This window comes from Scyliorhinus canicula, chromosome 15 (assembly GCF_902713615.1).
Source record: "Scyliorhinus canicula chromosome 15, sScyCan1.1, whole genome shotgun sequence".
Taxonomy (NCBI): Eukaryota; Metazoa; Chordata; class Chondrichthyes; order Carcharhiniformes; family Scyliorhinidae; genus Scyliorhinus; species Scyliorhinus canicula.
The window spans coordinates 59,308,964-59,334,374 of record NC_052160.1 but is presented as its reverse complement, the minus strand read 5'-3'; the positions used below and the strand labels follow the sequence as shown (position 1 = coordinate 59,334,374).

Here is a 25,411-nt window from a genome sequence, read left to right as displayed (position 1 = left end):
GCCACCAGCTGCATGCCCTTTGGGCAGATGGTGCCCAGGAACTGCTGGTGTCACCTGGGCACCTTGGCAGTGCCAGCCAGGCACCCTGGCAGTGCCACCTGGATGTCAGCCTGTCACTGCCAAGGTGCCAAGGTGGCATTGCCAGCTGGCATGGGCACTGCCAGGGTGGCAGGCCATCACTGCCAAGGTGTGCCAGCTGGCATTTCTTTTGCACGCACGCGATTGGGCCAGGGTACCCTAAGTGGGTGTTCGGGGGGTTGCTGGGGAAGGGGGGGGGGGGGGGCTGAGTGCAGAGGGGGGAGTGCTGGGGGGTGGGGGCATAGTGCGTTCGGGCTGGGGGGGGTCAGGGGCAACTTCGGGTGCCTTGGAGATCAGGATGCCATTTAAAAATGATATCCTTACCTCTTGCTGCACTGGGGAGTTCCGGTGAGTGGAGCTCCTCAGTGTACAAAACGGGGCTATGTGTGACCTCATCTGCTCGTTCCCCGGTGAGGCCCGTTATACAATGTGAGTCACATTGTATAGCCATGTGTTTCTGGGCGCTGCAAGCACCGGGTAGCACGCGGCTAAACGCGCCCGCTGTGGGACTTTGTTCCCAATTAGTTGAATCACGACCACTGTTAATAGTGTTAAGAGGTTTACACAGCTTTGACTGCCACTTCACTCAGCTGGAAGGGGCAAATAGATGAGTGCTGATCTAATAAAAGTTAGTTCACCTGGATTTTTACTTTAGAACCACAAAACTACAACTCACGATCTTAAGAAAACTATGTGGGGTATTTTTGATTGAACAGATGGTCTATTCCTAGTGTCTCATTTCTGTATTTTCATCGGTAAACTATGCTGATGGACAAATGCGGCACAGTAGCTTGGGTCACTCTCTGTGCAAAGTCTGCACGTCTCCCTGTGTCCGCGTGAGTTTCCTCCGGGTGTTCTGGTTTCCTCCCACAAGTTCCGAAAGACGTGCTGTTAGGTGAATTGGACATTCTGAATTCTCCCTCTGTGTACCCGAACAGGCGCCGGAATGTGGTGACTTGGGGCTTTTCACAGTAACTTCATTGCAGTGTTAATATAAGCCTACTTGTGACAACAGTAAAAGATTACTGTATTATTATTATTAAAATCCTTACCTAATAATGATCCGATCTTTCCTGACAGGATCTGGTAGAAGATGTGGTAGCCTCTCTCAGCTGATTGTTGTGAGATGACACGAGATTTTTCCAGCAAATCTAAATGAGCACATATGTTGCGAATGTGAAAATAAACCTATCTTTAACTACCAACCACAGCATCAAACAAAAAAGAATACTAAAAACCAGATGCTTACAGCTCTCAATATCAGCACCAGCCAGTTTACCAGATGGACCAAAGTGAATTCGGATGAATTTACCCTTGAGGGAATTGCAAAACAAAATTAAATTGAATTTAGTTACCCATTACCATCAGCATTAATCTTCAATCTTAAATAGGTCATGATATACATACAAAGAGGAGGTATAATTTGATATTCTAGCTTTCACTAAAGTTTCCACCACCATCTGGTTAGTTAGGGATCGCACCAACTGCAGAGGTTGGCAGCCGAGGTATCTCTGAAGAACAAAACCTTCTGCAATTGGCTCATGAGGTGAGAAAGGCTTCAGCCTGTCCCCTGCTTACTTTCACCGACTGCATCAATACAAAGTGGATGTTAATCTACTGTTAGGAATATCGGCATACTGGTTGGAACTTAATCCAGCCAGAGGATCACAGATTGGTTCAGAACATTGGGTGGCGAGAAATCTATCAGGACAAATGCTTAAACTTATGGAAAATGCTAACAACTGTTACAGTTGTGTAACTCTGGCCTCATCACTTTATTTGCAGGGAGCAATATACTGCAGGGACCAGGAATCTGAAAAACAAAAATAAAGCTGAAAATACTGAGCATGCCAGGTAGCATTGGTTGAGAAGGAGCGAAGTCAGCCAGCCAGTTGAGGTTTCAGGTCCAAAACCCTTTCTTAGGATCTGCTGAGCTTTTCTAGCTTTTTCCTGCAGTGTTCCATTTCTGCTAGACATTAAAAATTGACTTGTGACCCATCCCATCAAATTTTGATCAGGCAATAAAGTTGGAATTCAAGGAAGATGCAGAGTAAGATGGACGCCATTGGGCCCACTGAGCTGGGTCGGGTTTTTTGAGCGAGTTATTCAATCGGCTCCACTCCCCTGTTCTTTCCCCACAGCCTGCACATTAAGTATTGACCCAATTGCCTGTTGTAAGTTATTGTTGAATCTGTTTCCACTGTCCTTTCACGCAGTGCATTCCATATCACAACATGCCGCAAAGATCCATTTCCCCTCTTTGTTTCTGTGGTTCCTTCGCTAATTATTTTAAATCGGTATCTGCTGGTTGCTTGCCTTCTTGCCGTGGAAACAGTTTCTCCTTATTTACTCTGTCAAATTTTCTCACAGTTTTGAAAATCTCTATCAAATCTATGGAATAAAACGTCCAACTTAAATTGTTTCTGATATTGGGCAGGAAATATAGATGACCTTTTATTCGTTCATGGGATCTGAGGACCCCAGGCAAGGCCAGCATGTATTGCCCATCCCTAATGTGGCCATTAGAAAGTTGGGGTGAGCCGGCTTCTGGAATACAACTGAGTGACTTGCTCGATCACTTCAGAGAGTAGTTCAGAGTCAACTACAATGCTGTGGTACAGCAGCCACATGTAAGGCAGATTCTGTAAGATTTCCTTCCCTAAAGGACTTTAGATGCGTTTTAATGACAAGATAGTGGTTACATGGTCACCATTACTTATACTAACTTTATATTTATATTCCAACTGTAATTGAATTTAAACTCATGTCTCCAGGTCATTAGCCCAGGCCTCTGAATGAATAGTCTTATAACATGACCACTGTGCTAATGTACCCTTACCGCTAGCCTACCATAGAACACCTTAGCAAAAGTTATTCATAAGTTTCAGAGCAGTTGATCGTAGACTGGTCTCAAATAAAGGACAAAACATATAATTATGCGACAGCAGGATCCCTTAATTAGTAAAACATACACAAAGGGAAGGGAAGAAAGGAATGGACTTACAAAGCGGGAGGAGTTGTTGTTTCTGGTTGTTTTTGCGTTGCCGAAAGCCTCCAGCACAGGATTGGCCTGGATGATTTGATCTTCCAGGGAGCCCTATACAAAGGAAAAGAGGAAAGGAAACTGGAACTTAAGATATCAGTTCAACACCTTTTTCTGCATGAAGGATTTATTTTATTAATTTTCAGAGAATCTATTACACTGAAATCATTCCAGGCAGAACATCAAAAAGCCATGATATGGAGATGCCGGTGTTGGACTGGAGTGAGCACAGTATGAAGTCTTACAACACCAGGTTAAAGTCCAACAGGTTTGTTTCGAATCACTAGCTTTTAGAGCACTGCTCCTTCCTCAGGTGAAGGAGCAGTGCTTAGAAAGCTAGTGATTTGAAACAAACCTGATGTTGTAAGACATCTCACTGTTATCAAAAAGCCAAGCCAAGATCAGCGACCCTTTGTTCCAAATTTACTTCACAATTTTCAGATCTAATACATAGAAATAGTAACCATTGTATTAATGTAACAGTGATATAAATGTTAACATATTGAAAAGTTTGGCATTCCCTTGTTCCTCCCTTGTTGCTGTGAGACAGTGGTCATAAACCTCCCTGAAAAGAGGTGAAATACAATTGTGCAGTGAGATTTGGAATTCTCAAATTTCTTGGTCCAAACCACTGTATTACCAGTTCACGACATCACCATGCTGATCACTGATCTAAAAGCAAAGCAAATCTTTGAACGTACAGTTAGCCGATGAAAAATTTTGATTCATTTATGCTCATATGAAGTCAGGTTTATTTTAAAAATATATATTTTTCTTCTCCTTTTTCACATTTTCTCCCAGATTTGCACCCACCAACAATAAACAATAAGCAGTAACGAATATAATGTCAATCCCCATATCAACAACAACAATCCCATACTCACACCAACCCCCAAACAACTGCCCGCATGTTAACATAAACAAATAACAAAAAGGAATCAGGAATCACCCATCGGCACCATTAATACATACAGTCTCCCTCCCCCCAACCTTCCCAACCACGCCCCCCACTAATGTTCGATGTTATCCAATTCTTGAAAGTGCATAATGAATAACGCTCAGGAATTGTAGAACCCCTCCATCCTTCCCCTCAATTCAAACTTAACCTTCTCAAGTGTCAAGAATTCCAACAGATCCCCCCGCCACGCCAGGGCACCGGGTGGAGAGGTTGCTCTCCTTCCCAATAGGATCCGCCTTTGGGTGATCAACGAGGCGAAGGCTACAACATCTGCCTCCGCGCCCGTTTACAACCCCGGCTGGTCCGAAACTGCGAATATGGCCTCCCGAGGGCCCGGGTCCAGTTTCACATGCACCACTTTAGAGATTACCCTAAAAACCTCCTTCCAGTAATCCTCCAGCTTTGGACAGGACCAAAACATATGAACGTGATTTGCGGAGCAAAGTCAGGTTTAATATAAAGATTTTTGTGATTGAAGTATGATGGAGTCTGCTGGTGTCACGATTAGTTCTGGTGATTCAAGCCCGCTTACAAAGCTTGGTCGATCTTTCAGTTGAGTTAAGTGTGTCTCAAGCAAATTTGAAGTTTGTTGTAAGAATGTTTTTGGAAGCAAAGCATTTGAAGCTTAAGAGGATAAATGATCGAAGTAAAGAACATAGACATGTGTTTAAATTGCCTTGTCCAATGCTGTTTTGGAATCTAAAAGCCATGGCTTTTGTGCCTCAATAGATGTTACACGGTTGTTTGAGAGGATGCTTAAACTCAAGCATAATTAACTTTATTTTCCAGAAAAATAAAAGAAAACACATTGGCTGGTTCTTGGAAGGTCTACATTGAGTGTAAAAATCATCCAACAATAAACATGTAAAACTGAACACACATACTGTTGGTTGTCAAATTACCATTATTGTGAACATCTTGATTCTTTGAAGACATGTTAACCCTATGGAAGACATCCTGCAAGCACCATGGACCTCTGACAATGATAAGGCACAGAAAGAGGCAATTGGCGTATCGTGCCTGAACTGGGTCTTTAAAAGACGTGTCCAATTAATCCCACACCCTGCATGTTCTCCATTATCTTACCATTTATTTCTGTCCCTTCCACTATTTACCTAGTTCCTTTTTGACATTATTGTTGAATCTGCTTCCATCACTCTTTCAGGCAGTGCATTTCAGAGCAGAATAACTTTATTTTTTTCCCCCTTCACACCATCAATCTTTTGCCAATTGCGTTAAATCTCTATCCTCTGGTTCCTGACCTATCCGCCATTAGAATCAATTTCTTGTCATCTACCTAATTAAAGCCATTCCAGTCTTTTCATAGAGATCATCCAGCAGAGGGCAACAGAGCAGAGCTACTGATCAGCTGTTCTGGGGAAATTTGCATACGTGCAGTGCGGTCAGCCTAAGTTGAAGGTGAATCTGCGAAGGAGACCCGAGGAGTTTGAGTGAAGGCAATCATCCAGCAGAGGGCAGCAGAGCAGAGCTACTGATCAGCTGTTCTGGGGAAATTTGCATACGTGCAGTGCGGTCAGCCTAATTTGAAGGTGAATCTGCGAAGGAGACCCGAGGAGTTTGAGTGAAGGCAATCATCCAGCAGAGGGCAGCAGAGCAGAGCTACTGATCAGCTGTTCTGGGGAAATTTGCATACGTGCAGTGCGGTCAGCCTAAGTTGAAGGTGAATCTGCGAAGGAGACCCGAGGAGTTTGAGTGAAGGCAATCATCCAGCAGAGGGCAGCAGAGCAGAGCTACTGATCAGCTGTTCTGGGGAAATTTGCATACGTGCAGTGCGGTCATCCTAAGTTGAAGGTGGTTTGTGGAGAGGCTGTTGGCAAGTGACAGTTAAACCCGAAACACTTCGTGAGTGTTTCCCACCCTACCTCCTCCTCTAACCAACCCCCACACCCCACGGTTGTTGGGAAGTGGGAGCAGGGGCTTGTCGTGAAGGTGAGTGAGTGCCTTTAAATTTGTTTACCTTTCAGCGGGAGCAGGGTTTGAGGTAATATCAGGTAAGCTCTTCCTTTCTTTTTCTTTTTCTTGTTTTTTAAAAAAAAAATCTAGAGGTGATGTCAGGGAAGGCAGTACAATGCTCCTCCTGCAGAATGTTTGAGGTGAGGGACGCCGTCAGTGTCCCTGCTGATTTCATCTGTGGGAAGTGCACCCAACTCCAGCTCCTCAAAAACCGTGTTAGGGACCTGGAGCTTGAGCTGGATGAACTTCGGATCATTCGGGAGGCAGAGGGGGGTCATAGATAGGAGCTTCAGGGAAGTAGTTACACCAAAGACTGGAGATAGATGGGTAACTGTAAGAGGGACTGGGAAGAAGCAGTCAGTGCAGGGACCCCCTGCGGTCGTTCCCCTGAGTAACAAGTATACCGTTTTGGATACTTGTGGGGGGGACGACTTACCAGGGGTAAGCCATGGGGTACGGGCCTCTGGCACGGAGTCTGTCCCTGTTGCTCAGAAGGGAAGGGGGGAAAGGAGTAGAACATTAGTAATTGGGGACTCAATAGTCAGGGGCACAGATAGGAGATTTTGTGGGAGCGAGAGAGACTCACGTTTGGTATGTTGCCTCCCAGGTGCAAGGGTACGTGATGTCTCGGATCGTGTTTTCCGGGTCCTTAAGGGGGAGGGGGAGCAGCCCCAAGTCGTAGTCCACATTGGCACTAACGACATAGGTAGGAAAGGGGACAAGGATGTCAGGCAGGCCTTTAGGGAGCTAGGATGGAAGCTCAGAGCGAGAACAAACAGAGTTGTTATCTCTGGGTTGTTGCCCGTGCCACGTGATAGTGGGATGAGGAATAGGGAGAGAGAGCAATTAAACACGTGGCTACAAGGATGGTGCAGGCGGGAGGGATTCAGATTTCTGGATAACTGGGGCTCTTTCTGGGGAAGGTGGGACCTCTATAGACAGGATGGTCTACATCTGAACCTGAGGGGCACCAATATCCTGGGGGGGAGATTTGTTAGTGCTCTTTGGGGGGGTTTAAACTAATTCAGCAGGGGCATGGTAAACTTGGATTGTAGTTTTGGGGTACGGGAGATTGAGAGTATAGAGGTCAGGAGCACAGATTTGACTTCGCAGGAGGGTGCCAGTGTTCAGGTAGGTGGTTTGAAGTGTGTCTACTTCAATGCCAGGAGTATACGAAATAAGGTAGGGGAACTGGCAGCATGGGTTGGTACCTGGGACTTCGATGTTGTGGCCATTTCAGAGACATGGATAGAGCAGGGACAGGAATGGTTGTTGCAGGTTCCGGGGTTTAGGTGTTTTAGTAAGCTCAGAGAAGGGGGCAAAAGAGGGGGAGGTGTGGCGCTGCTAGTCAAGGACAGTATTACGGTGGCGGAAAGGATGCTAGATGGGGACTCTTCTTCTGAGGTAGTATGGGCTGAGGTTAGAAACAGGAAAGGAGAGGTCACCCTGTTGGGAGTTTTCTATAGGCCACCTAATAGTTCTAGGGATGTAGAGGAAAGGATGGCGAAGATGATTCTGGAAAAGAGCGAAAGTAACAGGGTAGTTGTTATGGGAGACTTTAACTTTCCAAATATTGACTGGAAAAGATATAGTTTGAGTACATTAGATGGGTCATTCTTTGTACAATGTGTGCAGGAGGGTTTCCTGACACAATATGTTGACAGGCCAACAAGAGGCGAGGCCACATTGGATTTGGTTTTGGGTAATGAACCAGGCCAGGTGTTAGATCTGGAGGTAGGTGAGCACTTTGGAAACAGTGACCACAATTCGGTGACCTTTACGTTAGTGATGGAAAGGGATAAGTATACCCCGCAGGGCAAGAGTTATAGCTGGGGGAAGGGCAATTATGATGCCATTAGACATGACTTAGGATGTGTTGGTTGGAGAAGTAGGCTGCAAGGGTTGGGCACACTGGATATGTGGAGCTTGTTCAAGGAACAGCTATTGCATGTTCTTGATAAGTACGTACCAGTCAGGCAGGGAGGAAGGGGTCGAGCGAGGGAACCGTGGTTTACCAAAGAAGTGGAATCTCTTGTTAAGAGGAAGAAGGAGGCCTATGTGAAGATGAGGCGTGAAGTTTCAGTTGGGGCGCTTGATAGTTACAAGGAAGCGAGGAAGGATCTAAAGAGAGAGCTGAGACGAGCAAGGAGGGGACATGAGAAGTCTTTGGCAGGTAGGATCAAGGAAAACCCAAAAGCTTTCTATAGGTATGTCAGGAATAAAAGAATGACTAGGGTAAGAGTAGGGCCAGTCAAGGACAGTGGTGGGAAGTTGTGTGTGGAGGCTGAGGAGATAAGCGAGATACTAAATGAATACTTTTCGTCAGTATTCACTCAAGAAAAAGATAATATTGTGGAGGAGAATGCTGAGGCCCAGGCTATTAGAATAGATGGCATTGAGGTGCGTAGGGAAGAAGTGTTGGCAATTCTGGACAAGGTGAAAATAGATAAGTCCCCGGGGCCGGATGGGATTTATCCTAGGATTCCCTGGGAAGCCAGGGAAGAGATTGCTGAGCCTTTGGCTTTGATTTTTAGGTCATCATTGGCTACAGGAATAGTGCCAGAGGACTGGAGGATAGCAAATGTGGTCCCTTTGTTCAAGAAGGGGAGTAGAGATAACCCCAGTAACTATAGGCCGGTGAGCCTAACGTCTGTGGTGGGTAAAGTCTTGGAGAGGATTATAAAAGATACGATTTATAATCATCTAGATAGGAATAATATGATTAGGGACAGTCAGCATGGTTTTGTGAAGGGTAGGTCATGCCTCACAAACCTTATCGAGTTCTTTGAGAAGGTGACTGAACAGGTAGACGAGGGTAGAGCAGTTGATGTGGTGTATATGGATTTCAGTAAAGCGTTTGATAAGGTTCCCCACGGTCAGCTATTGCAGAAAATACGGAGGCTGGGGATTGAGGGTGATTTAGAGATGTGGATCAGAAATTGGCTAGTTGAAAGAAGACAGAGAGTGGTAGTTGATGGGAAATGTTCAGAATGGAGTTCAGTTACGAGTGGCGTACCACAAGGATCTGTTCTGGGGCCGTTGCTGTTTGTCATTTTTATAAATGACCTAGAGGAGGGCGCAGAAGGATGGGTGAGTAAATTTGCAGACGACACTAAAGTCGGTGGAGTTGTAGACAGTGCGGAAGGATGTTGCAGGTTACAGAGGGACATAGATAAGCTGCAGAGCTGGGCTGAGAGGTGGCAAATGGAGTTTAATGTGGAGAAGTGTGAGGTGATTCACTTTGGAAAGAATAACAGAAATGCGGAATATTTGGCTAATGGTAAAATTCTTGGTAGTGTGGATGAGCAGAGGGATCTCGGTGTCCATGTACATAGATCCCTGAAAGTTGCCACCCAGGTTGATAGGGTTGTGAAGAAGGCCTATGGTGTGTTGGGCTTTATTGGTAGAGGGATTGAGTTCCGGAGCCATGAGGTCATGTTGCAGTTGTACAAAACTCTAGTACGGCCGCATTTGGAGTATTGCGTACAGTTCTGGTCGCCTCATTATAGGAAGGACGTGGAAGCTTTGGAACGGGTGCAGAGGAGATTTACCAGGATGTTGCCTGGTATGGAGGGAAAATCTTATGAGGAAAGGCTGATGGACTTGAGGTTGTTTTTGTTAGAGAGAAGAAGGTTAAGAGGTGACTTAATAGAGGCATACAAAATGATCAGAGGGTTAGATAGGGTGGACAGCGAGAGCCTTCTCCCGCGGATGGAGGTGGCTAGCACGAGGGGACATAGCCTTAAATTGAGGGGTAATAGATATAGGACAGAGGTCAGAGGTGGGTTTTTTACGCAAAGAGTGGTGAGGCCGTGGAATGCCCTACCTGCAACAGTAGTGAACACGCCAACATTGAGGGCATTTAAAAATTTATTGGATAAGCATATGGATGATAAGGGCATAGTGTAGATTAGATGGCCTTTAGATTTTTTCCATGTCGGTGCAACATCGAGGGCCGAAGGGCCTGTACTGCGCTGTATCGTTCTATGTTCTATGTTCTATCATAGAATTTACAGTGCAGAAGGAGGCCATTTGGCCCATCGAGTCTGCACCTGTTCTTGGAAAGAGCACCCCACTTACGCCCACACCTCCACCCTATCCCCGTAACCCGGTAACCCCACTAACCTCAGGGCAATTTAGCATGGCCAATCCACCTAACCTGCACATCTTTGGACTGTGGGAGGAAACAGGAGCACCCGGAGGAAACCCACGCAGACACGGGGAGAACGTGCAGACTCCACACAGACAGTGACCCAGCCGGGAATTGTATCTGGGACCCTGGAGCAGTGAAGCAACTGTGCTAACCACTATGCTACCGTGCTGCCCTATCTTCATTGTACTTTCATTATCTTCTCTGCTCTAAGGAGGCAACCCCAGCTCCTTTACTCTCTAAACATAGCTGAGGGTCCTCTGGTACCATTCTAGTAAATCTCCACACCCTTATGAAGGCCTAGATATTATTCTTAAATTATTGTGCCCAGAATTGAACACAATGGGCCCGATTCACCCAAATGGGAACAAAGCCCTGTAGCGGTACATTTAGCATTTAAATGGCAACCCAATCTCGGAGCCCTCGATGTGATCCCCGACCTAAACGCATTATGAGAGGCTATACCAGCTGTCTCGCTCTAAGATGCAGACTTGCCAAAAAGTGATTCTGCCCACAATGGGTGGGATTTACATTGCGTTGCGAGGCGGGTATGTCCTGGGAGTAGGGTCTCCCGGCTTTCATCGGTCATGCTGCGCCGCAACGAACTGCTTTTCCGACGCTGTGTGGCCATTGGATCACACCCATTATACTAGACAAGGCCTAAGGTTCAGCATGACTTCCTTTTTATATGCTCTATGCCTCCGTGAATAAAGTCATGGATCCCATATGTTCTTTTAACAACATTCTCAACTAATAATAATAATCTTTAGTCCCACCACCTTCAATGATTTGTGTACATACACCCTCCCCCAACATCTCTATGTCCTGAATCCTTTAAAATTGTACCATTTATTCTTTACTTATTCTTCCTACCAAAATGTATCACTTCACAATTCTGACAAATTGCAATCTTACCTTTGTATCACCTTCAGCTACCTTTATGCCACCCATATTGGCAAAATACTGAATAACCTTTTTGGTGTTTTCAGTTTTCCCAGCACCGGATTCTCCGCTATGTGTGGAAAAGGCACATTTTCAAATTGTCACTGATATATTCAAATTGATCCCAAACCATCATTTTCAGACATTTGAAACCCCAAATTGCCTTGCAACACAGCAATGGATGAACTTTTGTGATCAGTTTTAGACCAAGACAAGTTGAAACTCAAAAGTACAACAAAAAGAATTCTCTCTCATGTACACCTTTGTAGCTGATCTGCACACTCGACAATAACAGCAGTTGAGTTCTGCAGCTAAATCTTTACTCCAACTGTGCCAGAGAGTCTGGATGGTAGCAAGGACAGATCAGTTTCAACCCTGCTTATGGGGCATTCCACAGAGCCTGTTCCCATTTCTGGCAACAAAGAAGCTCCAGGGGAAATGAGGTCAGTGATGAATCTTCTCTTTTCCTCCTGTACCCACAGGCTGCACTGTGACCAGTTACAGGCCCATTCAGACATGATGGTAGAGTGGTTGGTGGGTTGTACCCATCTGGGGTTAGTTCTTATTTTGGAAAAGTATGTTTCTTTCTTCGGCAGTATTTATACAGTTGGTTGTATTTTTCTAATATTGCATTATGTAGCGTCAGCTGTTTGTGTTGGTATTATGTTATTATCATAGATCATAGAATTTACAGTGCAGAAGGAGGCCATTTGGCCCATCGAGTCTGCAACGGCCCTTGGAAAGAGCACCCTACTTAAGCCCACACCTCCACCTTATCCCTTATCCTTGTAACCCAGTAACCCTACCGAACCTTTTTGGACACTGAGGACAATTTAGCATGGCCAATCCACCTAACCTGCATTTCTTTGGACTGTGGGAGGAAACCAGAGCACCTGGAGGAAACCCACGCAGACACGGGAAGGATGTGCAGACTCCACACAGACAGTGACCCAGCTGGGAGTCGAACCTGGGACCCTGGAGCTGTGAAGCAACTGTGCTAACCACTGTGCTACCGTGCTGCCCGTTATGTTTGCTTTAAATGGAAAATATTTAGTAAAAATATTTTTAGAAAACCAAATATGGTTGTATACAGCGACATTATTCTCTTCCAGAATGGAGATGATTGGGTAATTTCTCATCAATTGGAGCCTGCACTGCTGTGTGTGATTTTACTCACGTAATGTGTGTGTAACGATCCTCCACTGACTGCACTCTGCTGGAGAAATCACCCTACTTTTATTGGCAGACATTACCATGTTCTGTGTTTTCTAGTTCATCGCGTCTCTTTGTAAATAGATAGTCTGCTGATTGCCCTTTAGTGTCCTATTTAAATAGACTGCTGAGTAAATGGACTCTGCTTGTTATAACATAGACAGCTGTGAGTCCTGCTGTTAATCCAGTTTGTGACATAATATAACTTTTTGCATATGGTTTCATAGACACTGAACAAATACGGCCAAAGAACAAGAAGCCAAAACACCAAGCAGCCTGTCAGTGGAAGCACGCCCGTAACTGTCACTCAGGCAATAATGTAGAATGTGTCACAATTTCTGTGGGATAGGATCATCTGCACATTCACAGAGAGACCCTATTGTAAGCAGCGAAGTGAGAATTATTTCCTCTTTATCCAAAGGATGGGCTCCCCTTGAGACCCATCACCTTATTTTCTGAAGCATTTAAGGGCAAGTATTAGGCCCAAAACACAATTTATGACTGCTTTCAGCAAGCCCGGGTTCCCCACGGCCTATCAGATGGTTTTCTGAGAATATTTATCTGGGGAATCCTGTAAACCCTCCAGAAATATCCTTCTGAATAGAGATGGTGTTGGGTAAAGATCCATGTGTTGCCCGCCCCCCCCCTCCCCACCTCCCCCACCAGAGTTTCCAAGACTCCTTTCCATAAGGGGAAATCCTATTTGAACTGTTATAACCCTCAAGGAGGTCACGGGGTATGGACTATCGGTTTCCTCAGCTGAGTATGAACTTCCCCATTAAGGGGGCACACCTCTCCTTAACAAGGAAAGCCTGTTGGGTACAAAACCCCCCCGGCCTAAATGTAGGTCGGGGTGGCGAGAACCTTGTTTTGCCTCCAAACATCTGTTTCCTTGTGGTCACTCTGCTCAGATCCAACAGGAACTAAGTACGTTCCACCTCGTCTTCCACTCAACGTCTGGCAGTTACATGTACCCAGGTTCAGGATGGAAATTCAGGCCTGTAGCATTTAACATCAGGGTGGCTCTCGAGACTATTCAACACTGCAGTCTTGTCAGTGTCCTCCATAAATCAAAACCAGACATAAAAACATATCCTTTGATTAACTGTGACTATGTTCATGGAGATTTACTTGTGTGTTCATACAATTGTAATCATCCATACTGTTTTTCGTACAGTTTTAATTATCCCCAACAGTTTACATTGTGAATAAAAACTGTAACAGATTCATCTAAATAGGTACTTACGTGATGAGCATAGATTGGTTTTCACGCTCTGCCAAAAAAATTAAATACAAACAAAATTATTGGAAGGCCCTCGTGCATTATCAGAGCGTGCTCTAGTGGATTATACAAATGATTTTACAATGGTTGAAGATTTAAGGACTAAATCAGTGATGGTGTGCCGCTCACTTTGAGCACCATTCTCATACGCCTTTGACTGATGAAAACAAGTTTCTATGCCAATGTTACCAGCATCACAGAGGAAAACAAAACTCCATTTGATATTCCTTTCCTGTAAATCATATATTTATGCTTTAGTTTGCACCAAGTATTTAAACAACAATCCTGAATCCTCTTTAAAAAAAAGAACCCAGCAAACATTGAATCAATTACGATTGGGTAAGATGCCATGGACTTGGTTTACATCAGACTAGCATCAACTACATGCAGCACTTTAGTGAATGGCTGGGTATGGAGCCCCACAGCACCACTTATAAACTGAGATGTTTGAAGATCTTCAATTTAAAAACCTACAGGAGGCCCAAAGAATTTCTCTGTGGTTAAGTATCCAACAGTGATAAAATGTACCTGCAGGGTTTTCTTCCCCTTTAACCGAAATGCCATGTTTAAATTTGTAATTCTTTTTTCTTTTAAATGTAGAGAATGATCTTTTCTCCAATTAAGGGGAAATTTAGTATGGCCAATCCACCTAACCTGCACATCTTTGGAGGAAACCGGAGCAATTGGAGGAAACCGACACAAACACAGGGAGAACGTGCGGACTCTGCACAGACAGTGACCCAAGGTTGTGGGGGTGAAACCTACTCAGACGCGGGGAGAATGTGCAAACGCCACACGGACAGTGATCCAGGGCCGGGATTTGAACCCGGGTCCTCAGCGCCGTAGTCCCAGTACTAACCACTGCGCCACTGTGCTGCCCCCACCTCATGCTTTGAGTGGCGGAGAAACGGGGGCCCTTCCTGTAGCCGCCTAGCCTTTTGCCCAGAGGTTCTCGGAACTCAGCGTGGAGGATGGTGTCATATTGTAGGGAGCTTGAGTGGTAATCCCACTGCAGGATCAGGGGTCCCTGCTAAAGGACTTACACAGTGGGCACCCGGGCGCCTCTAAGATGAAGATGTTGGCCCGTAGTTATGTCTGGTGGCCCGGCATCGATGGGAACATTGAGAGGGTGGCCGCGAAGCTGCCCAGCATGCAAGGAGCATCAGAAGCTCCCGCCGGCAGCCTCCCTTTATCCATGGGAATGGCCAGTGCGCCCTGGGTTCGACTACATGCGGACTTCGCAGGGCCTTTCACGGAGCCCTTGTTCCTCATCATCGTGGATACGCACACAAAGCAGCTAGAGGTGTACAGGATGGCCTCGACAACCTCCAGGGCCACGGTGAAAAGGCTCCGATGCTCGTCTAGCACCCATGGGATCCCTGAGGTCCTGGTAATGGATAATGGGATGCTCTTTACTGGTGAAGGGTTTGCCACATTTACAAAGCAAAATGGCATCCGGCATATTAGAACCGCCCCGCATCATCCCTCCTCCAACCGAATGGCAGGTAAAGGCGGTCCAGACTTTGAAAAGGGCCATAAAAACACAAGCCTTGGGTTTCATGGACACGCGACTGGCGTGGTTCTATTTTAACTACAGCACAGTGTCCTGCATGATGATGGGATCGCCATTGCGGAACTGATGATAGATCGCCAAGTTAGAGCCCAGTTGAGTCTCACATTTCCGAACCTTGGCAGGAAAGTGGAGGTGCAGATGGACATGCAAAAGCGGCACCATGACAGGATGGCATCAGGGCAGCAATTTCACTCAGGGGACGTGGTCTCTGCCCATGCAATATTCTGCTTAAAGAGACGGGGCACTTTGGCTCCCAGGTGTCGTGCTGGAGAGAACAGGATCGGTCTCATACAAAGTTCGGATTCTGGGTAGACTTCAGCAGAAGCATTTGGACCACCTGAAGAAGCAGGAGCCTGCGCTACACAACGCCAAAGCTGCAGCATTGACTTCTCCTCCATGCTAGGAAATGTCCCTCAGCCTGGGGACACAACCGTCAAGATCCCAGCACCCGGAAGAGGATGACTGCAGCTCGGAAATGGACATGGAAGAGTCCGTGCCTATGGATGACATTGAGTTCCTGACAATAGCGCTTCGGAGGTCGCCCAGAAAACGGCGGTCGATGAGCCGATACCCATCGCCCAACTCAGAGCCGCTGCAAGCAGAAGCACAGCCTCGGGCAAAACAGCACAGAAGACCTCCACCGTTGGCGGCTGAAGGAGAACTTTTGGACTTTGGGGGAGAGGGATGTTATGACCCCCACGAGGACAATGGGGAAACCATTGTTGATCTCCCCATAGGGCACATGAAGTACAAACTTCCCAGATATAGGGCAGAGGCAACCCAGCTGAAGCTTGTTACAGACTTACATAAAAGCCGAACTAAAGCAGGGCCTGGTGTGGTTCGTGGTACATCTGGTGCTTGGCTGATCGGAATAAGTGCACTAGAGTATGCCTAGTTCGTGACTAGTTAAAGTTTTATTGTTCAACAATAAGGTGGTCCATAAGAATATTATCAAAAGCTACTTACTATTATAAATGATCTAAGAGTTACTACAAATTGTGACTATCCACTACGAAGACTATCTCTAGACTCCCTGGCTGTTCTCTACTGGCACTTGCTGGTTGGAGGTCATAGCCAATACTATATATATGATTGCTTATGCATCATATCATAATAGTTCGTTCTCCAGCAAGGTCTGGAGTGGGAGTGGGAGTGCCTGGAGCAGAATATTGCATATAGTGTAATAAATTGCTGTTCTACTACCACTGGCTTCCTGAAACCCTAACTGCCTTTACGAGGCCATTTCAGAGTTAACTGGTTTGCTGTGGATCACATGTAGGCCAACTAGATAACGAATTGTAATAAACCAGATGGTTTAATAATCAATTACAATGAGAGTTGCCACAGTCACCATTACTCAGACTAACTTTATATTTTTATATTCCAACAGCTGTGGTGGGATTTGAACCCATATCCCCAGATCATTTGCCTCAGCCTCATAGCTGCTAGTTCTGTGACAATACCACTGCACCATCTCCACTGGTAGAAAAAGTGGGAAATATGCACAAGAAGAGGAATAAAGAAAGGAGCGACTTAAAAGGGAAATGGTTGAATGTGACAAAGATTTGCTGTGATGCCTGTTGCATAATTAAGTCCACTTTTTCCTAAATATGTACTGCATTAAGTTCAATGTGCGAAGAGCAGCTTCTGCATTAAGGAAAAACTACTTAAAACACATTCTACCATGCAAGCAGGGCAAAAGATTGTCTGCATATAGCAACACCACAATCCCCAGCTAGAATAGAGATCCTACCAATCACACCTGGAGACCTTTCTGTAAGTGGTGCAAATACTCAAGTATTTTCAACTTGTTCCAAATCACTGAAAAAAAAATCTCTCTCTCGACTTACCTACGAGCATGTCATGGTAGGCGTTGTCTGAGATCGAGAAAAGGTGAGGAGGCATCTCATTGCGTTTTCTGCCCTTGTACATATTAGCCACTCTGCTACCATAGATAGGCAGCCACTTGTATGGATTCACCGTTACACAGAACAACCCAGAATAGGTCTACAAAAAAATGAAAGATAACCAAAATAAATGTTACAATTATAAGCGGTTACATGCTATTAATTTGATGAGTTCCACAGCAGCATGAATGACAAAGATGCACCACTGAACTGAAGTTACTTGCCAACTTGAAAAGAAAGAAATATTGTATTCATATAGCGCCTTTCAAGATCTTCAGACATCCCAAAGCACTTTACAGCCAATGAAGTGTGGTTTCTATAGTAATGCGACCAATTCACACACAGGAAAGGTCCTATGAATGCTAATGGGACAGTGACAAGGTATACTGGGTATTTTGTTTCAGGGATAAATCTTAATAATAGTAATAATTATCTTTATTGTCACAAGTAGGCTTACATTGTAATTAAGTTACTGTGAAAAGCCCCTAGTCGCCACATTCAGCGCCTGTTCGGGTACACAGAGGGAGAATTCAGAATGTCCAATTCACCAAATATCACATCTTTCGGGACTCGTGGGAGGAAACCGGAGCACCCAGAGAAAACCCACGCAGACACAGGGAGAACAGGCAGACACCGTACAGACAGTGACAGATGGGGAATCAAACCTGTGACCCTGGTGCTGTGAAGCCACAATGCTAACCACTGTGCTACCGTTCTTGACCAGGGCACCAGGGACTATTTAACAGCTTTTCCTCTAAATAGTGCCATGAGGTCATTTATGTCTATCTGTGTCTTTGGTTCAACAGACCCACCGAAAGATAGCATTTCTGACAGTGTAGTGCTCCTTCAGTCCCCTAGATTCTGTATTCACGTTCCTGAGAGTGTCGCCTATGAAACCCTGCTTTGTAGTTTCTTCTGCACACTGCCATATCTGGTTCTACACCTACAACTAACCTATTATTATGGATTGGGACATCTCTGGAGAATGTACAGTGGAGAGCACTAATACCACTGCTACTATCTCTGATATTGATTTGGCATAATGGTCAAAAACCTCACTTGTTTCAACACTTCATAAAAACAATTTCTGCATGTTTCATAAAATCTATCCAAGACCCACCACTTTTAATGTTTGATTTGTCTAGTCCTGGCCTCAGTATCTTCTCCAACCTTTGCAGCTTCATCATATCGAAAACACTTAACTTCAAATTATTCCAAGAATGGAATATATTCCCTTAACTGGGGAAGTTCCTTTCCCTCTTACAACTTTGGATATGATGTAAATACACCTCTGACCTCTCTCCCTTCACATACCCTTTCTCACTTGCAATGATGGTTAATATCTCGAGAATTTCCCTTGTCTCTTCTAAACTTCAATTATGCCTTCTAACAGGCAATGGCTCTGCTCTACAGCCTTACTATGTTAAAATCGCTCACTACACAGTCCTTGACTTCACCTCATCCTTTCCCAGTCCTTGAAAATTTTGGAACTCCATTAGCCTCTCATTACCGATACAGCACTCAGAGTTTTCAGTCCAAGTTTAGCATCACCAGTCCTCTGTTCCCTGAACTGATGCATCAGCCTTTGCTCAGTGTTAGTTGTCTTACCTTTGAGCTAGTAGATCATGGGGTCATGGAATAAATCCAGCACTTGAGGACATAATCCCTTCTAGACTGTCACGTCAGGGTACTACCAAAAGGAGTGCTGCTCTGCCAGAGGTGCCACATTTCATACAAAATGTATTGGACTGGGAAAAGGGAGTTTTTCCAGTGTCCTGACCCAAATCTGTGCCTCAATAAAGTCCATCAAAACACATTAACTGGGCATTGATATCATTTGATGTTTGTTGGAACGTTCTGTATACAGATTGACTGCAACGTTCTTTTGGATATCTTGCAAATGTGAGATAAATACAAGATCTTCCTTCCTTTCCTTTCCCTGCTGACTGTCCCCACCTTATTCCTTCTACTTCCTTTTCCATCATTCCTTTCCCTTCCTTTCTTCCCCTTCCTTCTTCCTTTCTCCTCTTCTTTCATTTCCCTGCCTTTCTCCCCTTTCCCCTCCCTCCCGCCTCCCCTTTCCCCTCCCCCTCCCTCCCGCCTCCCCTTTCCCCTCCCTCCCGCCTCCCCTTCCCCCTCCCGCCTCCCCTTCCCCCCTCCCGCCTCCCCTTTCCCCTCCCGCCTCCCCTTTCCCCCCTCCCGCCTCCCCTTTCCCCCTCCCCCTCCTTCCCGCCTCCCCTTCCCCCTCCCGCCTCCCCTTCCCCCTCCCGCCTCCCCTTCCCCCTCCCGCCTCCCCTTTCCCCTCCCGCCTCCCCTTTCCCCCTCCCGCCTCCCTCCCTTTCCCCCTCCCCCTCCCGCCTCCCCTTTCCCCCTCCCTCCCGCCCGCCTCCCCTTTCCCCCTCCCCCCTCCCCTCCCCCCTCCCCCTCCCGCCTCCCCTTCCCCCTCCCCTCCCGCCCCCCTTTCCCCCTCCCCCCTCCCGCCTCCCCTTCCCCCTCCCCCCTCCCCTTTCCCCCTCCCCCCCTCCCCTTTCCCCCTCCCTCCCGCCTCCCCTTTCCCCCTCCCCCCGCCTCCCCTTTCCCCCTCCCTCCCGCCCGCCTCCCCTTTCCCCCTCCCTCCCGCCTCCCCTTTCCTCCCCTCCCGCCCGCCTCCCCCTTTCCCCTCCCTCCCGCCTCCCCCTTTCCCCTCCCTCCCGTCCCCCTCCCTCCCGCCTCCCCTTTCCCCCTCCCCTATCCCATCATTCCGCTTTCCCTCCCTTCCTCCCTGCCCCCTTGACTAAAAGAGGGAATTGGTCCGTCACACCGGTTTCTTTCAATTTTAACAAAAATAGAAAGGCACAAATCAATAATCCTGTGTGACATACATAGATCCGCATATTGACGTAGCGATCACGCAGATTCACAAGAACGCTGGCCTCATTTAGAAAGGTCAGGTTGGCCATGTCCGTGGCTTGGTAAAACTTCCGTGGATTCATTTGCTGAACATCATCCTTCTTAATTACCACAGTCTGAAAAAAACACATCAAAGCTAGTACAGACTTTAAATGTAATGTGTAATTTATATTATTTTATTTTGGAGTAACACATAACCATTTTTGTGAGGACCAAGAAGAATCCAGCACAAGTTTGTCGAGTCAAACAGAAAGTAACTTTATTTACAACAGTATGTATATCACAGAGGTACTTCACCACTGCTTCCTGCACTAGCCGGTAACACACTGGCCAGCTCTATTTGTACAGGTGCAACTGCTAATTATTGTCCCCCCCTTCATTGGGGGAGCTCATACTCCCTAAAATACAACAACAACATCATGAGAGAACCAATTGTCCCCGGTAATAGGATTCAGGCAGGTTATAACAACCATCAATTAAATGATGAGGATTTAATTACCATTGATTGCTACCCAGCAAAATGGGCACCAAGGGTAGGATTCTCAGTTTGGGTGACTATTGGCTGGATTCTTCAGCCGCACCCGCCGCAAGATCGCCACAGATGGGACGGGAACCATGTTAAGGTCCATTGACCTCGGGCAGGAATTTCGAGTCGGCGGGTGGGCGTGGCCAAAGAATCCCGCCATAAGAGTTGACAGCAGGACTGAATTGCGTGCGGTTCACATTGACGTTGGGGGCGCTGATGCGACCATCAATTCAACTAGAGACACGAGTTGGAGTAAATTGTGGCTTTAATCGGCTTACAACTGAGTCTACCTGCGACTATGCTGAGCTGAAGGTGGACTCGCAGGACCACAGCACTTATACTTCCTGAAGGGGGTGGAGCTGAGGGCGGAGCCCTGTACATGCTCCTCATCTCCCCCTGTGGGCAGAGCCACGCAACGGCTCACAGATGGAGCCCACAGGGACACAGTAATGTACAGTATGAATTATAGTGGTTACACATTCACCACATTCACCCCCTGTTAAAAAAATCAAGTCCGGCAGGGGTGACGGGTCTACAAGTTCAGTCGGTCCGGCGTCGAATTGTGCGTAGCGACCGACGAAGCATCGGTGTTGCAGCCGTCTCGAATGGCTGTGGAAGGATGTTTGGTGTGGGTCCGGGGGTGGACTCCGGGGATGGTTCTTCCTGAGCTTCGTTCCTGCGAACCGGGTGTAGGGCGGAAGGGAGCGCGGGAAGCAAATGGGCGCAGGGCATGGGAAGTCGGGTGGGGTGTAGTATGGGAGGTATATATCGGTGGTAGTGGTAGTAGAGCCTGCAGGTGCCAGGTCCTGGAGGGAAACGGTGTCCTGTCGGCCGTCGGGGTGTTCAACGAATGCATAGTGGGGGTTCGAGTGCAGGAGTTGGACCCTCTCTACCAGGGGGTCGGTCTTATGTGTCCGAACGTGTTTTTGGAGGAGGACAGGGCCGGGTGTCCTCAACCAGGGCTGAAGCGAGACCCCCGTAGTAATTCCCCTAAGGAACGCAAATAGGCGATCATGAGGAGTCTGATTCGTGGCCGTACAAAGGAGGGACCTAATAGCATGGAGTGCATCGGGGAGGACCTCCTGCCAGTGGGAGGTCGGGAGATTCCTGGACCGTAGGGTCAGTAGGACGGTCCTCCAGACCGTTGCGTTCTCCCTCTCCACCTGCCCGTTCCCCCTGGGGTCCTGCTGGTAGTCCTGCTCGAGGCAATGCCCTTACTGAGCAGGTACTGACACAGCTCGTCGCTCATGAAGGACGAACCCCTGTCGCTGTGGACATAGTTAGGGAAACCGAACAGGGTGAAGACACTGCAGGGCTCTGATGACCGTATGGGAGGTCATATCGGGGCATGGGATGGCAAACAGGAAACGGGAGAATTCATCTATAACGTTGAGGAAATAAATGTTGCGATTAGTTGAAGGGAGGGGCCCTTTGAAATCGATGCTCAGGCGTTCAAAGGGCCGGATGCCTTTACCAGGTGTGCCTTGTCTGGTCTATAGAAGTGCGGTTTACACTCAGTCATATCTTCGTGATTGTGCTTTATTTTGTAAATGAGGACATATTTATAATACATTTGCAAGTCCACAGTACCTGATCCTCACCATAAAGATCAGGAAGAAATAGAACAGATGAGAGAGGCCATTTGGATCACATAGCTCACCTTTCCAAGAAAACAATTATAGACCGAAGGATTGGGAACAGTTTAAAATTCAGCAAAGATGGACCAAGTGATTGATTAAGAAGGGGAAAATACAATATAAAAGTAAGCCAGAGAGGAACATAAAAACTGACTGTAAAAGTTTCTATAGGTATGTAAAGAGAAAAAGATTCACACAAATGAATGTAGGTCCCTTGGAGAAATGGTTTTGAGGAAATTAATGGGATTGAAGGCAGATAAATCTCCAGAGCCTGATAATCTTCATCGCAGAGTACTTCAGGAAGTGGCCCTCAAAATAGTAGATCCATTGGTGGCCATGTTCCCAAATTCTTTGGACTCTGGAATGGTTCCCACAAATTGGAGGGTAGCTAATATAAGCCCGTTATTCAAAAAGGAAGGTAGAGAGAAAACAAGAAACTATGGACTGGAGACCCTAACTTTGGTAGTAGGGAAGTTGTTGGAATGCATTAACAAGGATTTCATGGCACAGCATTTGGAAAGCAGTGGTATAATGAGACAGAGTCAGCATGCACTTACGAAAGGGAAATCATGCTTGACAAATCTACTGAATTCTTTCAAGATGTAACTTGTAGAGTTGAGCAGGGTGGATGTGGTTTATTGAGACTTTCAGAAGACTTTCAACAAGGTCTCACACAGCAGATTATTATGTAAAGTTAAAATGCATGGGATTGCAGATAGTGTCTTGCAATGGATAGAAATCTGGTTAGCAGACAGGAAGCAAACTGTTGGAATAAGTGGGTCCTTTTCTGAATGGCAGGCAGTCACTCGTGGGGTTCTGCAGGGATCTGTGCTAGGACCCCAACTGTTCACATTATAAGTTAATGATTTGGATGAGGGATCTAAATGTATTATTTTCGAATTTACAGATGATACAAAGTTGAGTGGGAGGTTGAGCTTTGAGGAGGATGCAGAGATGCTTCAGCGTGATTTGGACAGGCTGACTGAGTGGGAATATGCTGGCAGATGCACTATAATGTGGATAAATCTGAGGTTTTCCACTTCGGTGGCAAAAATAGGAAGGTAGATTATTATTTGAATGAGTGTAAATTGAGAGAGGTGGATAGTCAACAAGACCTTAGTGTCTTTGTGCATCAGTCATGCAGGTACAGCAGGCAGTAAAGAAGGCAAATGGTATGTTGGCCTTCATAGCCAGAGGAATTGTGTATAGGAATAGGATTGTTTCACTGAAATTGTACAGGGCATTGGTGAGGCCACACCTGGAGTATTGAGTGCAGTTTTGGTGTCCTTATCTGGGGAAGGATGTTATTGCTATGGAGGGAGTGCAGCAAATGCTTACCAGGCTGATTCCTGAGATGGCAGGACTATCATATGAGGAGAGACGAAGTCGGTTATGAGTATATTCATTGGAGTTTAGAAGAGTGAGAGGGGATCTCATAGGAACGTATAAAATCCTAACAGGATTAGACAGGGTAGATTCAGAAAGAATGTTCCCAATGGTGGGGGAGTCTAGAACTAAGGTGTAATATCTGGCACGGGACCTATGGAGTGGGAATGCTTGTCTTCCCCGTGCTCCTTGCAGAGTAGGGGCTCACCCCTAGGGGCGGGTATCTCAATTATCCAGCGTATAAGGTTGGCCAATCAGTCACCGACCTAGCCGGAACTCAGTATGGGTCTACTGGAAAGTGTATATATATGTAATTTGTAAATAAAACTTTGTTCTTATTTTTATTCGGTGTGCACTCTTTGTGCTTATTAAATAGGGGTCATAGTTTGAGGGTAAGAGGTGAGGAGAAATTCCTTCACCCAGAGAGTGGTGAATCTGGAATTCACGACCACAGAAATTAGTTGAGGCAAAAACATGTTATTTCAAGAAGGATTTAGATATAGCTCTTGGGGCTAAAGGGGTCAAGAGATATGGGGGCAGGCAAGATCAGGGTATTGAATTTGATGATCAGCCATGAGCATAATGAATGACACAGCAGGCTTGAAGGGCCGATTTGCCTATCCCTGCTTCTATTTTCTATGTATGTTTCTATGTATGTCCCTATGCTTCTTCCATCCACTTCCTTCAGTTCGTGCAACTCCCTCTTGAGCAACTCCCTCTTGAGCAACTCCCTCTTCCAGAGCTTTTGCCTCCACCACATTTTCCAGAAAGCCATTTGTGACATTGACTACAATGTACCAGGAAGTGACTCCTGACATCTGTCTGCAATGTTTTCCAAATATTAGTTTGTACCTATGTCCTCTTGTCTGACAAGTAAAGCTTAGCTTAGAACCGTACTGGGTTAAGCCTTACTATTCCCACTAGTGCCAAATATACCTTCAGACAGTTCCCTCTAACAGACCTCCATTCAAGGTTGAAGAGCCCATGTTCTCTGACATAACTTATTGATACGGTTGATTGACTGAAGGTCACATAGCATCTGAATGGAAATTCTACTCAACATTTGCAATGACATGGTTCCCAATAAGTTGAAGCTAATCCCAAGTATATAATTCATGATATTTGCATCAGCTACTGAAGGTCAAATTCAGATAAATATCAGAACTCCTCCAACCTCCAATTATCAAATCAAATGAAGCATGCGCTGAAATTCTCCATTTAGCAAAAGATGCATTAATATTATAAAAATGTGACAAATAGGCATTATTCTTTATTTCCCTCAATGGAACCCTATGAGATACATTCTACATACTTGATTCTTGGCAGTCTTCACAGTGACTTGGTCTCCTTGCTCAGACTGGATCTCTCCTTCAACAAAACCATCTTTTGGATCCTTGATCCAGCAGGACTTCTTAATGTCGTAGGGCTTGCTCAAAAAATCCAGTTTCTCCTTTTCAGTGGGAGCCAGAAAAGGCATGGGATCCACATCATCGCCACACTCTCCTTTGCCAACCATCTTGAATTTGAATTGATTGCAGAGAACTAACTCAAGGAGAACAGAGAACTCCCTCTGAAGGTGCAAAACAAAAGAAAAACAATCTAGAAACGGAAAACTAGTTCAGTGATTTTTTTTGTTATTTCTGCAAGCCCACTTAAAGTGTCCTAAAACGCACCCATCCTGACATCCCACTGTGATTCCTGGATACATCCATCTGTCACCTCTGTTGCTGGCCTTACCCAATTTATAGGGCTGGGGGAACTCACATAAGGCCCGATTTTCAAGGTGTCAGGGCACATTCAGAGGCATTTACAAATGGCAGCAGAATCCCAGATGCAGAATTCCTACCTCCATTT

General features: G+C 46.0%; 1 protein-coding gene across 1 annotated transcript in view; it reads right to left on the bottom strand.

Moving 5' to 3' along the window:
• LOC119978142 (myosin-16-like) overlaps window positions 1-25,150 on the bottom strand; it is a 100,512-nt gene extending 75,362 nt beyond the window's left edge. The window contains exons 1-8 of the mRNA XM_038819576.1: window positions 24,870-25,150; window positions 19,981-20,124; window positions 17,063-17,219; window positions 13,604-13,631; window positions 11,119-11,215; window positions 3,083-3,175; window positions 1,328-1,391; window positions 1,131-1,229 (exon numbers count right to left, since the gene is read on the bottom strand). Of these exons, the coding sequence (XP_038675504.1) occupies window positions 1,131-1,229; window positions 1,328-1,391; window positions 3,083-3,175; window positions 11,119-11,215; window positions 13,604-13,631; window positions 17,063-17,219; window positions 19,981-20,124; window positions 24,870-25,073 (886 nt within the window). The 5' untranslated portion in view covers window positions 25,074-25,150. The remainder of the gene's footprint in view (window positions 1-1,130; window positions 1,230-1,327; window positions 1,392-3,082; window positions 3,176-11,118; window positions 11,216-13,603; window positions 13,632-17,062; window positions 17,220-19,980; window positions 20,125-24,869) is intronic.
• Window positions 25,151-25,411: the final 261 nt, after the last annotated feature.